At 41.9% G+C, this 12346-nt stretch overlaps 1 protein-coding gene across 1 annotated transcript in view; it reads left to right on the top strand.

The window, feature by feature from the left end:
- Positions 1-12346, top strand: part of Antxr1 (anthrax toxin receptor 1) — a gene marked incomplete in the record, with an annotated part of 213545 nt that overhangs the window by 197296 nt on the left and 3903 nt on the right. Inside the window, 1 exon segment of the mRNA XM_013514693.1 lies at positions 12221-12346. Coding sequence (XP_013370147.1) covers positions 12221-12346 — 126 coding nt within the window.

The raw sequence follows: 12346 nt of genomic DNA, 5'->3' as shown, positions 1-12346 counted from the left end.
AAAGAAAGAAAGAAAGAAAGAAAGAAAGAAAGAAAGAAAGAAAGAAAGAAAGAAAGAAAGAGAAAGAGGGAGGAAGGGAGGAAACCTACAGCTCCCGTGCTCAGCTTCCACAAACCATAAGTGAACCCACTAGGCAAAGAGATGAGTTGCTACTTGTTTCGGTATTGTTCCATAATAAACCACTCAAACATATGGTGACTTCTGCCGCCATTTGCTGTGCTTTAGCCCAGCTCTGTGGCAGACTCGGTCCTGCTGGACAGTTCTCACTTGAGGTCTCTCGCGAGGTTGCAGTCCAAAGGTGACTAGAGCCGAAGTCCTGAGAAGGTGGCTGAGTAGACTTCATTCACCTGTGTGCCCTTCAGGGATCTTCCACATGGCTCTGTCTGCAGTACAGAAACTTGGACTCCTTCCCTGGAGGCCTACAGCACCAAAACCAAGAAGCAGAAACTCCCGGGTCTCTTAGCGTTGGGCTCAAAGCTAACACATCATGCCTGTCATCTTTCATTACTCCAAACTACCACAGGCCAACCCAGATTTAAGGGAGCAGAGGGATAGATGCTTTCTCACCAAGGACAGTGGCACAGCATACAGCAGGGAAGGGATTGAGGGCAGCCATTTTTGCCGACAGGTTACCCTCCCTAACAGGAAGTGAGAACTCTTTGGACCAGAAAGAATTCCTTCTGTCCAGTCGGCTCTGAGAAAGGCCCCACCCTGCTGCTCCTGGGTGGCTCAATGATTAAAATAACAAAGTAAAACTTAAACAAATATAATTATGTAAAATATTGAAGGATAAACCCACACCACAGTTGGACTCCATTCGATCAAGCAGATAAAAAATAAGATGCAGAGGCTTTAATCAACACAAAAAATGATTAATGGAGAATCTATTAATAGCACCTTTCAAATAACGAACTCACATTTACTTTTAAAATTTGTGGAAGTGGACTATAACTTAAGCCACAAAGAAAACCCCAGAAAAGGGAGAATGAAGCCACATTTTCCCATCATCACACAAAAAAATAAAGCTGACAGTTAGCAATGAGGAATGAATCTCTTTTTAAAGCACATTTAAGAGGTTTAAAACACAACCATAAATTACTGTTGGGTCTGAGAAAAATCAAAGTTTCAATTTGATATTTCAATTTGCAGGAATTCTAAAAAAATTTAAAAAATTGGAACAACACAATAAAAGCCTGTAGATTTGGAAAAATCATCTCTTAAATTCTTTCATTATTAAACAAGAAGAAAATGAAAACAATAGAAGTAGCATCAATTAAAGCTTAGAAAAGAATATGAGACAAATTATGGAAAACAGAAGTGAGGAATCTATGACTATAAGAACAAATTAATGAAAATAAAGCAAATCATTAGATAAAACTAAGAAATAAATCTTTAAAACTTCTTTGGAAATACCAGTCTCATTAATGAGTCTTTGAAAGACAAAACAAAAAATTCAGAACACATAAATATATATAATATTAAGAATAATGAAATATTACCACAAATAATGAAATTCCTATAAAAATTTCTTGTGTATTAAATTATGAGAAGAGACTCAAGAAAAGGTACAACACCTGAAATTTTTAAAGGCATCAGAAAGCTGCACTCTAGGAAAACAACATGTCTAGAAATTTTTTTGAGAAAACTCTCTTACTAATGAACAAGTAATTCTTATGCTATTTCAGAAATATAGAGCATATTATTTGAGAGTTTGGTGCAGGGAATTTTGAGACAGGGTCTCACTATGTAGTTCCAGCTGGCCTCAAACTCACTGTATAGCCCAGGCTGGGATCCTCCTGCCTCAGCCTCTTGAGTGCTGGGATTACAGGAATACGTTACCATGCCCGGCTATCTAGAGCAATTAAAAGATGAAAATCTTCCCAATTTGTTTTGTGATGCTAATATAATTTTGAGGGAAAAATAGTACACCACCAAAATAAAATGACCAATCTCACCTATGAGGTGTGTGCAAAAATCCTAAATCAAAGATAACTATTAATTCCAGGACTTTTATTTATCTCAGAACTGAGCAGATAATTTTTACTTTAATATTTATCACAGTAATAGATAAAAACAGAGAAAAATGTAATGATCCTGACTGATACCAAAAGGATACTTGATAAATTTTAATACATTGTTTTTTAAAACTATGAACTGACCACAAATGGAAAATTATTTCCTTAAAATAAAGGCATCAATATGTTTATATTGTTTTATATCAAAAAGTAGTCCGCTTTTTAAAATTTTTTATAATCTTAACAAATTAAAAGATTTTTAATATAAGAGTATCTAAATTATTTTATTTTTTAAATACTAACAGCATTCCAATTAAAGACTAGAATAAGGTAAGACATCTGACCTTGCTTCTATTACTAACAAAATTTTGGCCATTTTAATCTGTACAATATGAAAAGATAGTAAGAGATAAATATTAGAAATCTTACAACTAAACTATATCAACAAAAAAAAAAGAAGAGAATAAGATACAAAATAAATGTGTTAAGACCAGGACACTAAGATAGAAAAAGTTTAACTTTACAATAGCAACAATAGAAGTCTAGGAATAATTTTTTTTCAAAGCAAACTGGACCAAACAATGAAGACCACAGTTTCTTCCTCTAATGTCCTGTTAATGAGTGAGAAAACAACAATGTAAAAAAGTGCACTTTCCCCAACTTAACCCATGATACATTATTCTGAATTGTTAAAGTAGAAGATGGGCTGGGGATATAGCTCAGTGGCATAAGTCCTTGCATAGCAAGCCTGACGTCATGAGTTCAATTCCCAGTACCAAAATAAATAACTAAATAAATAAATTCTAATTTCCTTTCTTAAAGAAAAATAAAAATAAAGTAGAAGATGAACAGGTGAGTACTGCACATAATATTGAAAATGAAAAATAAAGGTATTCTTGTAATACCAATATTAAAAACATACGGTGAGACTGTCTTAATTGAAACTCTGCTGCTATGTATATACGTAGATACATCAGAGAAATGGAATCCAGATTCTAAACACAAATGCAAGAACTAATGAGAATTTACTATACAATAAAGCTATATTAAATCAGTTGGAAGATGGTAGATGGTATTGGCACAATTGACTAATCATTTAGAAAAAAAACATGAAATAAATTTGAATTTGCACCTCTTATACCAAGTTATTTCAGATGCTGAACATTACTGAGTGCTCTTATATATCACTGTTCAAAGTTATTCACAATCTCAATTAATCCTAATAATAATCTCCTGAGATAGAACAGTTATTAAACCTTATTTTAGAGGAAATTTACAAACCAGGACGTTAATTCCTTCAAGGTAGCATAGGTTGTGGATTCTGCTAGTTTGGCTGTTAGAGTTCACATTCTGTAAACATAGAAAAGTGAAATTATAGAATAAGAAGAAAAAACAGAATAATGAAGGCCTTTCCAATGCTCTTAAAAATAGACTATGAATTGATATAGATGGCCACCCCTATCAAAATGTTTAGCTCTCCTGTACATCAAAAAATACCACAAACCAAGTTAAAAGACTAAGCAAAGGAAAAAATAGCTTATATAAGCAAGGTTTCAGTGTGACTGTATAAAGAGCTCTTTCTTAAAATCAATGAGAAAAGATCAAAACCCAGTAGAAAAGTGGGCAAAGTGTGTGATAAGGTGAGTCAATTAAGGGCAAGTTTGAAGGATTAATATGCATGTCGGTAAATGCTGTTTTGCTTCAGGTAATAAAACAGCCAATATGGAAATGATGATACAGTTCCTTCTGACATAAACTGGAAGAACTTTTCATTATAAAACTATAGTTGAAACTGTAGCAAAATAAAAATTATCATAAAATAGCATAGGGGCTACAGAGAAGGTCACTTTTTATAGACAGTAGAAGATACGTTGTAAAATATCACTTTATATAGAAGCAAATTTGACAATGCATCATCAAAAATTTTTAAAAATATAAATTTTGACCCAGCAATTCTGCCTGAAACAATTTGTCCTAAAATTATTGATGGATATAAGAAATATTTATATGAGGGGCTGGGGATTTAGCTCAGCAGCAAAGCGCCTGCCTGGCATGCGCAAGGTCGTGAGTTCGGTTCCTGGTACCGGAAAAAAAAACAAAAAAAAAAGAAATATTTATATGAGTAGTTCATCACAGCATCGTTTATAACAGAGACAAACTTTATGCCCAACAATCATTGAAGAACTGCATTGGGTGCTTCCATATGATAGACTATGTGACTGAAAATGCCAAAGGAGACAATAGATTGTAGCACATTATTTTTAAATTTTTATACGGGACAATCCCATATTTGTGAATATATGTACAAAATATATTTTGGAGAGCTTAAAAAAGATAAACACAAAATTTTCATTCTAACCATGGAGTATAGAGTTAAATAAGGTGGTGCCCCCAATCTATGCCACTGTGCCACACCCCCAAAAATGTGGATTCTAAATGCTGTTGCTTAAAATTCTCCCTTTTCTTTCTCCTTCCTTGGTGTATACTCCAAATTTTCCTCAAATGTAGGTTATTGTAATCAGGTAAAAAAGGATTTATTGTTAACTGAGTCCTATCTCAACAGTAATTCCTGACAGAGCTTATATTTGTATGTACCCCACTAAAGATATACCATTTCTATTTCTACCCTTTCCTTTGTTTTTTCTGGTTTCCTCATGTTACCGAATATTTCCTCCATGCTTTCATCTTCCCCTTAGTTTTGGCACCAGAGACATGATTATGGAGAGCGTGCCAGTGTGTGTGTCAGCAGAATGAATCCAGCAACCAAGAGAGTTGACCTTGGATCCTTTGCCAGGAACAGCACATAAAAGGCAGGCTATGGTATGAGATTTACAGATGGGCCAAGTTTGAGTGGCGCAAAGGGACAAGAAGGATCCCAGCCTCACCACGCCCAACTCACCTTCTCCTGGCCCTTGGCTCCAGCTTTGAGACACGGGAAAGTGGCAAGGAAAGTGTCGGTGCTTTTTTGTCTCTGGGCCTGTGACCTGAAGGCTGTTGTGAGAAAATTCAGAGGATGTTGGCTTCATCTGAAATGATGGACCAATGCTGAAATGTGGGGTTCAAAGAAAGAAAAGGAAATGGGGCATCTGAGAAAAAAGCAGGAGGAGTAGGGGCCAGCAGTTTGTGGGAGGACATTGGATATTATCCTATAGAAAGTAGGAGACACACGGGGGTGGGGATTTAGCTCAGCGGCAAAAGCGCCTGCCTGGCAAGCGCAAGGTCATTAGTTTGGTTCCCGGTACCGGAGAAAAACCAAAAAAAAAAAAGAAAGAAAGTAGGAGACATTAAATATTTAAGCAGGAAGAGAACTTTGTGTGTGTTCATTTCATATATATATTTGATGGATACCTTTCTATGTACATGTGCATACATATGCGTGTGTACATACATATTTTTATTGATATGTGCAATATATATTTTATATGGAAACCAAAATATCAATGTAAAAGGCAAAGGCTGGGGGCAGGAAGACTGCCGTATTTGGTGGCCCCAGTAACAGAAGGCAAGTGGAGAAGAGTGAATGTATAGGAAAGATCTTTCAGAAGTAGAATCAAAAGTGTCTCTGCTTCTCCCTGGCTATGGCAGAAGACAGTTTTTCCCCAGTTTCCACTTACTTTCTCTATTCAGAAAGTCACTTCTAACTGACTGATTGCTTGCTTTTCAGCGGTCATTCCAAATTCCCGGGAGGGAGAATCTTACTGGCCTCCCTCAGTTCAGGTATCTACCTCTGTTCCCTCATCTACTGCCAAGGTCAGCCTCACAGGTCACAGTTATGGTTGCTGGCATCCATCTGTTTGTGAGATCATTTGACCACTGTCTGTCTCCCCCTCCAGACTATATTCTTCATGAGGGCAAAGACCTCAAGCCTTGCTCATCACTGTCTGCAGCACCTTCTGAAGTGGGCAGGACGTAGCTGGCACTCAGAAGTTGCTTGTCAAAAGGACAATTCAAGCACAATGAATTAAGTCGCACATGGGTGGCAAGGCATTATCAAGTCATCCAGTCCAGCCCTGTGTCATTTTATTGGTTATGTCTATTCCTTCTCTAGAGCACCGACTGTGGCAGATTGCATCAGTTGCCTTCAATATTCAAATGAGGTTTTTGTGGTCCTGCCTGGGAACCATCCCCGCTTTACAAGAGTGATTTAAACTAGGAACCATGCTCCTCATTCTGAACAACTAATTTCTGAACAAACTCTAGAAACCTAATCCATGTGTAACTTGAGAAATACCTACAACCTTCCAAAAGAGACAACCAATGGAAGAACTGGTCCAGAGAATGAAAGCATTTGTCAGAGCAAACCCAGCATGTATATTATACTTTTTTCCATCTGATTATTTTAGTATTCTTCCTGTGAAATCCAATTTCCTTAAATGACCTCTGTTTATAGGAAACTATTTGGTTTAATCTGTGGGATCCATGGCATATTTGTAACCATCTCTGAAGGCCAGCTCCCTCTCCACTGAGCGTGCATGATACCCAAACAGATGTTTCCTAACACTCAGCACACATGAGCTCACCGTTGGCAAGTCCTTTGCACACAATCAGCCCACATCTTTTGCTCGCATCTCCCCTGTCAGCCCACAAACCCAAATTCAAAACTCCTAAGGCAAGCTTGAGTCTTCACCATGGTAATATAAAAGCAGAAGTGAATTTACTAATATCTGAGAAATCTAATGAAGGACTGGAAAATATGCAGTACAAAGATTTAGCCAAACTAAGTAATATAAAAAGATGTGCAAACTGGCTGCCCCAAAAGAATTCAGATCGAAGTATCCATATAAAGGGTTCCAAAGCTGCTCAAATTTTGATGGAATCATAAAGTATTAGGGCTAAAAGGCCCTTGGACACCATCTAATGTGACAACTTGATTTTACAGATGAAGGCGAGACCCACAGTGAAAGTGACTTGGCCCAGGTTTCACAGTGAGCACAGGACTGGCAGAGCAGAGAGATGTCCACCTACTGGCCCAGACCACAGGCAGCCCACAGCCCCACACTGCCAATTACCTGTCTCTGTCCTCAATGGACCATCAGTGTCTGCAGTTGAAAAATGGAAAAAAGCCAAAACCTGCTCAACTAGATCTTACATCCGAACTGTGTCATAATTGTTCCAGACTGTGTTATCTCCAATTTAGGCAAAGGATTTTGTAGAGGAACAATAGCCTATGATAAATCAGTCAAAAAGTAATCCAAAATGTATATTTCAAGATAAAGGTTAACATTTATCTTTTTGAGACAGGGTCTCGCTATGCAGTTCAGGCTGGCCTTGAGCTCACTTTGTAGCCCAGGCTGGTCTTGAATTCGCAACGGTCCTCCTGCCTCAGCCTCCCGAGTGCTGGATCTAGAAACCAAAAGGAGCACGTAGGATCCTTGCCACCCATCCCTCAAAATCCTAGAAATGTCTAAAGAGGTCAGGAGAAGGTAACATAAGAATCCATAAACTCATAGCCATGTTAATGACCCTTGAACTTCTAAAAGTGTAAATTTACAGGGAAAGATCTGAGCTTTCTAAGAATTTTTGCTGCACTTCAAAGACCCACAGGTACATGAGCATCATATGTCAAGCATTAGCTTAAACTTGAGCCCTGCGACCTTTATACCAGCACTAGGTTAGGAGGAAGGACTCTAACGCCACCTCAGAGTTGCTCACCAACCAACTGCGGAGCAGCTCTGGTGCTGAGAAATGCCAGAAGAAGAGCTCCAAGCGCTACATTATATTCTTTCATTTAGCAAGTGTTCATGCAGGGCTTACCATGAGGCAGGCTGGAAACCCTACAGTGAAAAAGTAAGAAGTTACGTGAAAAGTGTAAGCAAGGACCACTTTGTAAGGGCTGTCTATGGCATTGGAGGTATAGTAGCTGCATTTAATGTTAAAGGTACTAGGAAGCCCATGAAGAATTTTGAGCTGGAAAGTGAATTAGGTTGGTTTACATTCTGGAAAAACCCTTTAACAGCTGTGTCAACAGCTGCTAGATTGTGACCAAGTGCTACACTGTATGGTGCTATCTACACTCCTTTGAGAAATTATTTGCATTTTTTGTTGATACTCAGGATAACACAGTAAAAAGGAGATGAGTTTTTTAGGCAAGCAGAGTTGGGTTTTAATCCCACTCTCATTTAATCTTAGTTCTCATGGGTGGCAAGTCTTGGGCAAGTTATTTAAATAGGTCTGAGGTGTCTGTTTCCTTTCTGTGTAATGAAGGTAATGATACTTTGCTCATACACTGTGATAATAAATAAAGAAAATGATGTGCCTGGACATTTCCGATAATCTTCCCATTAGGAGATACTGTTGCCTCTTCATCTTAGAATTTTACTGGAGTAATTTGTGGCTGCTATTTGAAACTAATTGGCACTCGTAGTTGTTAATAAGGAAGGCAAGGTAAACTGAGGTCAAAGCCAAATCTGGGCTCTGAATCAAACTACCCAGAAACAATAGTGTAGAGAATTAAACTGGATTACAAAGACCAGTGTTGTGGAGTGAGAGCTCCGATCGTCCTAGCAACCTTTTAACCAAACACTGGTGTAGATTTACTGGCATATTTGACAGAAAGCACATCTGGCCTTTCTATTATCCTCTTGCAAGCAAAAAGCAATGTCGTGTAAACTGATCTTTAGGCCAATTATATGGTCTAAGTGTTTATGGTGTTTATGTTGGCGCCTCTGGCTCCAGGTTTTAAGAACTTAATTTTAGCCACACCCCTCGTATGAAGACTGTGCCTCTCACTGTAAACTGCCCCAGGGTTGCATATGCTGAGTCTGCACCTTTTTCTCAGGAAGATAAGTTCGTGTGAATGTATTACCGATTAACTGAGCATGCAAAGCACTATGGGGGTAGGGGGTCCTATAAGAAATAAGCTGCAGGAGTTCTGCAGCAACAGAGGAAAGAAAGCGAGACATGAGAAAGCAGGCTCTGGGGGATGCGTCAGTCACATGCCATGCTACATTTTTTTAATTCTATTTACCAATTTGATTATAGAGGCCAGGTGTGGAAGGTAGCCTGCATTCCATCAGAAAGCAGTAAGCCAGAATCAGAACACCTGATGCTACCTCCAGCTGGCAGCCTACCTTAGACAAGGTCATTGCTGTGTCTGAGCACCTGCCTCCCTGTCTAGAGAGACATTAGACTCAGACGTGTTTACCAAACATTAGGAGCCAGACGCTGCTCCAGACCCTTCACCAATGTGACTGAGGGAGTTTTCATAATGTCTGTAAGTGGAAGGTGGCATGAGGACCCCACCATGTCACACTGGGGCGTCCCACCAAGGAACGGAGCCAGACGCGGTGAACATGCCCCTTCCCTCCCCTCCAGCTGTTGATGGGAGCTCTGGGCTGTTGCCCTCTGCTGAGCTGGATGGAGGTCTGTGATAAACCACAGACCTGTGGGTGCAGCCCTGGGGTGCTCCTGTAGGAAAGGGGTTCCCAGCCTTCCCCTGAGCCCCCGGTCTCCCGCTGCCTTGTCATCTCATCTTCCGCTGAGAGATATGAGGTCATCTTTCATTCTGTGGATCCTGTAGGAGCTTTTGGTGGACCCTTTCAGACATTTTGGGGAATCCTACTCTAGGTATGAAAAGCTTTGGGAATTTTACTATGCGTTATGAACAGAAGTACTGGCAGAAGAAGGCTGGAGCTCCTGATCCTGACTGTGGACACAACAGCCTCTGGTAAAAAACAGCGGAGTCCCAGTTGCCTAGAACAAGTTTATGGGATTCCAGACTGATTAGCCTCCTCCCTTAGCCAGCTGAGTGCCCAGCAGTAAAGGAGATCTGAAGCCAGATGGGGTCCTTACGCCGCGGGACCAGCAGGTCTCTGCCCAGCCTCAGAATTTCCCTTCTTCTTTAAAGGAAACAAATCTCTTGAGCCTCTTGGTTCAAGTCGATGTCTAGGAATGAAGGGCAGAACAGGTAGTACAGTAAATCCCAACTCTGAGCTGTCATTGCAGGAATTTATCACCGATGGCAACCAGCAGGCTATGACATCTTGAAGGAAAGAGGTTTATTCAGCATCGTAAATAAACTGTAACCAAGGCTTAGATTTATAAAGCTATAAAAGAGAGCTGCTTGGGTGAACCGGTACTTACAAGTGGTGGTTTACAAAATTTATGTAAACGCTGAAGGCTGGCACCTGTGCTGGGAATTGTGACTGAGGCAGGGAGCCGGTAACTTACTTCTGTTGCTAGAGGACCCCAAGCTGAACCTGACAAGGGTAGGTCCTGGTTTGGTCTCATGAAACGCAAATTCAGAGGAACTGGGTGCTGGCTTCTACACCCAGCCCTGTTGTTCCTCAGCTCACGGCAGTCCTGTCAGGCCTGGTCTTTTGCTGAGCAGTGCAGTCTTGTAAAGGAATTTTCAGTTCGTGGTTCATGTTGCCTAGGTCCCTACTTTTTCCCAAGCAGCTTTAAACAGCTCTATTTTGACCCAGAGTCTCTCGACCCTGCCCAGCAGCCCAGGAGGCTTCGGGTTGTGGAACAGCATAGTACAAAACAAGAGCACTGCCTTCCAGAAATTTCTCCTCTGGCCAGAGAGGCAGGGCATTTACAGATAAAACAACCGCAGTGTACAGGCTACACTGCACTGTGGTGTAGATGGTCACCAGAGAACTCAGGAATCTAAGGGTAATCGGAGGCCAGAGTCAGCAAGGGAAGACCAGTGTGGGACAAGGAACTTGGCACACGGCTTGAAGGGTGAGTGGGGAGGTGTGACGGCTTCATCATCCCCCACAACTGAGCCAAGTCTCAAATCACACACCCAGGTTTCCCTTTTGTCCTAGAGATAATTGTTTCTTAGATTCCACAGCCTCCCCCTACGGGCTCCTCCCCAGAAGGCTGAAAAAGGGAAACCAGACTCTGGGCAGCTCGCGCTCAGGTTAGACAGAGTGAGCATCTACTCTCAGGTCAAGGCCAGGAGCAGTCTCACACCCCAGCCACGGACCCGTGAACTGCTACATCTGAGCAGCAGAAGGAGAAAGGGGAAGAGAGGTGTGACATCACCTGGCTTCTGTTGGCGGTGGGGAATCTGCAGGCAACCAGGACACACAATAGACAGCAGTAAGATGCCCCATAGACCTAGGAAACTGAGGGAGACCAAGAGTCCACAGGGTGGCCATACTCTGCCCTGGCGTAGGGGGAAAGGTCTTCTGGGAAAGGTGAAAGAGAGTGTGGAGAGAGAGACCCATCCCTCGCAGGAGTGTTGGGCAGAAGGCTTCAAGTGCCTGCCGGGGAAGGGCAGGGAGGTGGCACTGTGGGAGACAGGGCCGCAGGCTTCCAGCCTAGACTTCCAAGGGTCTGCTGTGCAGGTTCCAGGGACTCTCCACAGTGCCCAGCTGAGTCTGCACGGAGTGGGAGAAAAGCTGAATTCTGGGTATATGCCTGTTTGGCAACCAAATGCCCTCACACTGGGTTTCTTAGGAACATAAAAGTACCCGGACAGGGGCAGAGCATCTAGAAGTGTGACTCCTGAGCCCAGACCAAGAGCAGGGTGAGCTGAGACAGAACCCGTGCCCCAAGGAGGGAGTTAGACTTGTGTCTTTTCACCTCAGCAGGGAGAGCTGCCTCCCTAATTCCCTCTGGGATCGGCAGGTGAGGGGGTCAGAGGAGCATGGTGGGCGCAGATGTATGAAGAGCACACTTCTGTGAAAATTCAGGTCGCAAACTGCTTCTTGCTGCACAGCATAGGAGAAGCTCATGGTATCGACTTTCTCCTGCTTCCTGGAATGTGGTTGGAATGAACGGAAATAAGTCACGTTTATCTATAAAATTTGAGGACCTCCTCCTCAGAAACCAATGTACTATAGCAGAAAGGATAAGCATTCTGGGATCTGTTGGGGGTTGTGTGGCCTTGGGAAAAGGACTTTTCTCAGCCTCATCTGTGAAAGGGAGATGCTTGGTTAGCATACCTAAGTGGCATGGCTGTTGAGACTAAATATGATTACCTCCAGACACAGCTTGACCCTGCATGTCCAGTTAAGAAGACCCAGGGCGGGTCTTCCCCGCCCTAAAGGAATTAACAACTCCAGGAAAAAGTGAACTTTACTAAGTAATTTTCAGCACAGCCCTGGCAAAGGAAACAAAGCTAGTCTGTTATCAGGTTCTGCTGTGTATCACCAGTGGAGTGTCTGCTTTCTACTATTCTTTCAATCCACCTACCACACTCCCCGCTACCCGGTTGTAGGGCCACCAACTCACATGTCCTCATTCTCTCCTAGGGGCGCTGCATCAACTTCACCAGAGTCAAGAACACCCAGCCGGCCAAGTATCCGCTCAACAACGCCTACCACACCACCTCGCCACCCCCTGCCCCTATCTACACGCCCCCACCCCCTGCTCCCCAC

This window comes from Chinchilla lanigera, unplaced genomic scaffold (genome assembly GCF_000276665.1).
Source record: "Chinchilla lanigera isolate Chin_1 unplaced genomic scaffold, ChiLan1.0 scaffold00023, whole genome shotgun sequence".
NCBI classification, from domain to species: domain Eukaryota; kingdom Metazoa; phylum Chordata; class Mammalia; order Rodentia; family Chinchillidae; genus Chinchilla; species Chinchilla lanigera.
Note: the sequence above shows the minus strand (reverse complement) of the source record. Positions and strands in the feature narration are given on the sequence as shown.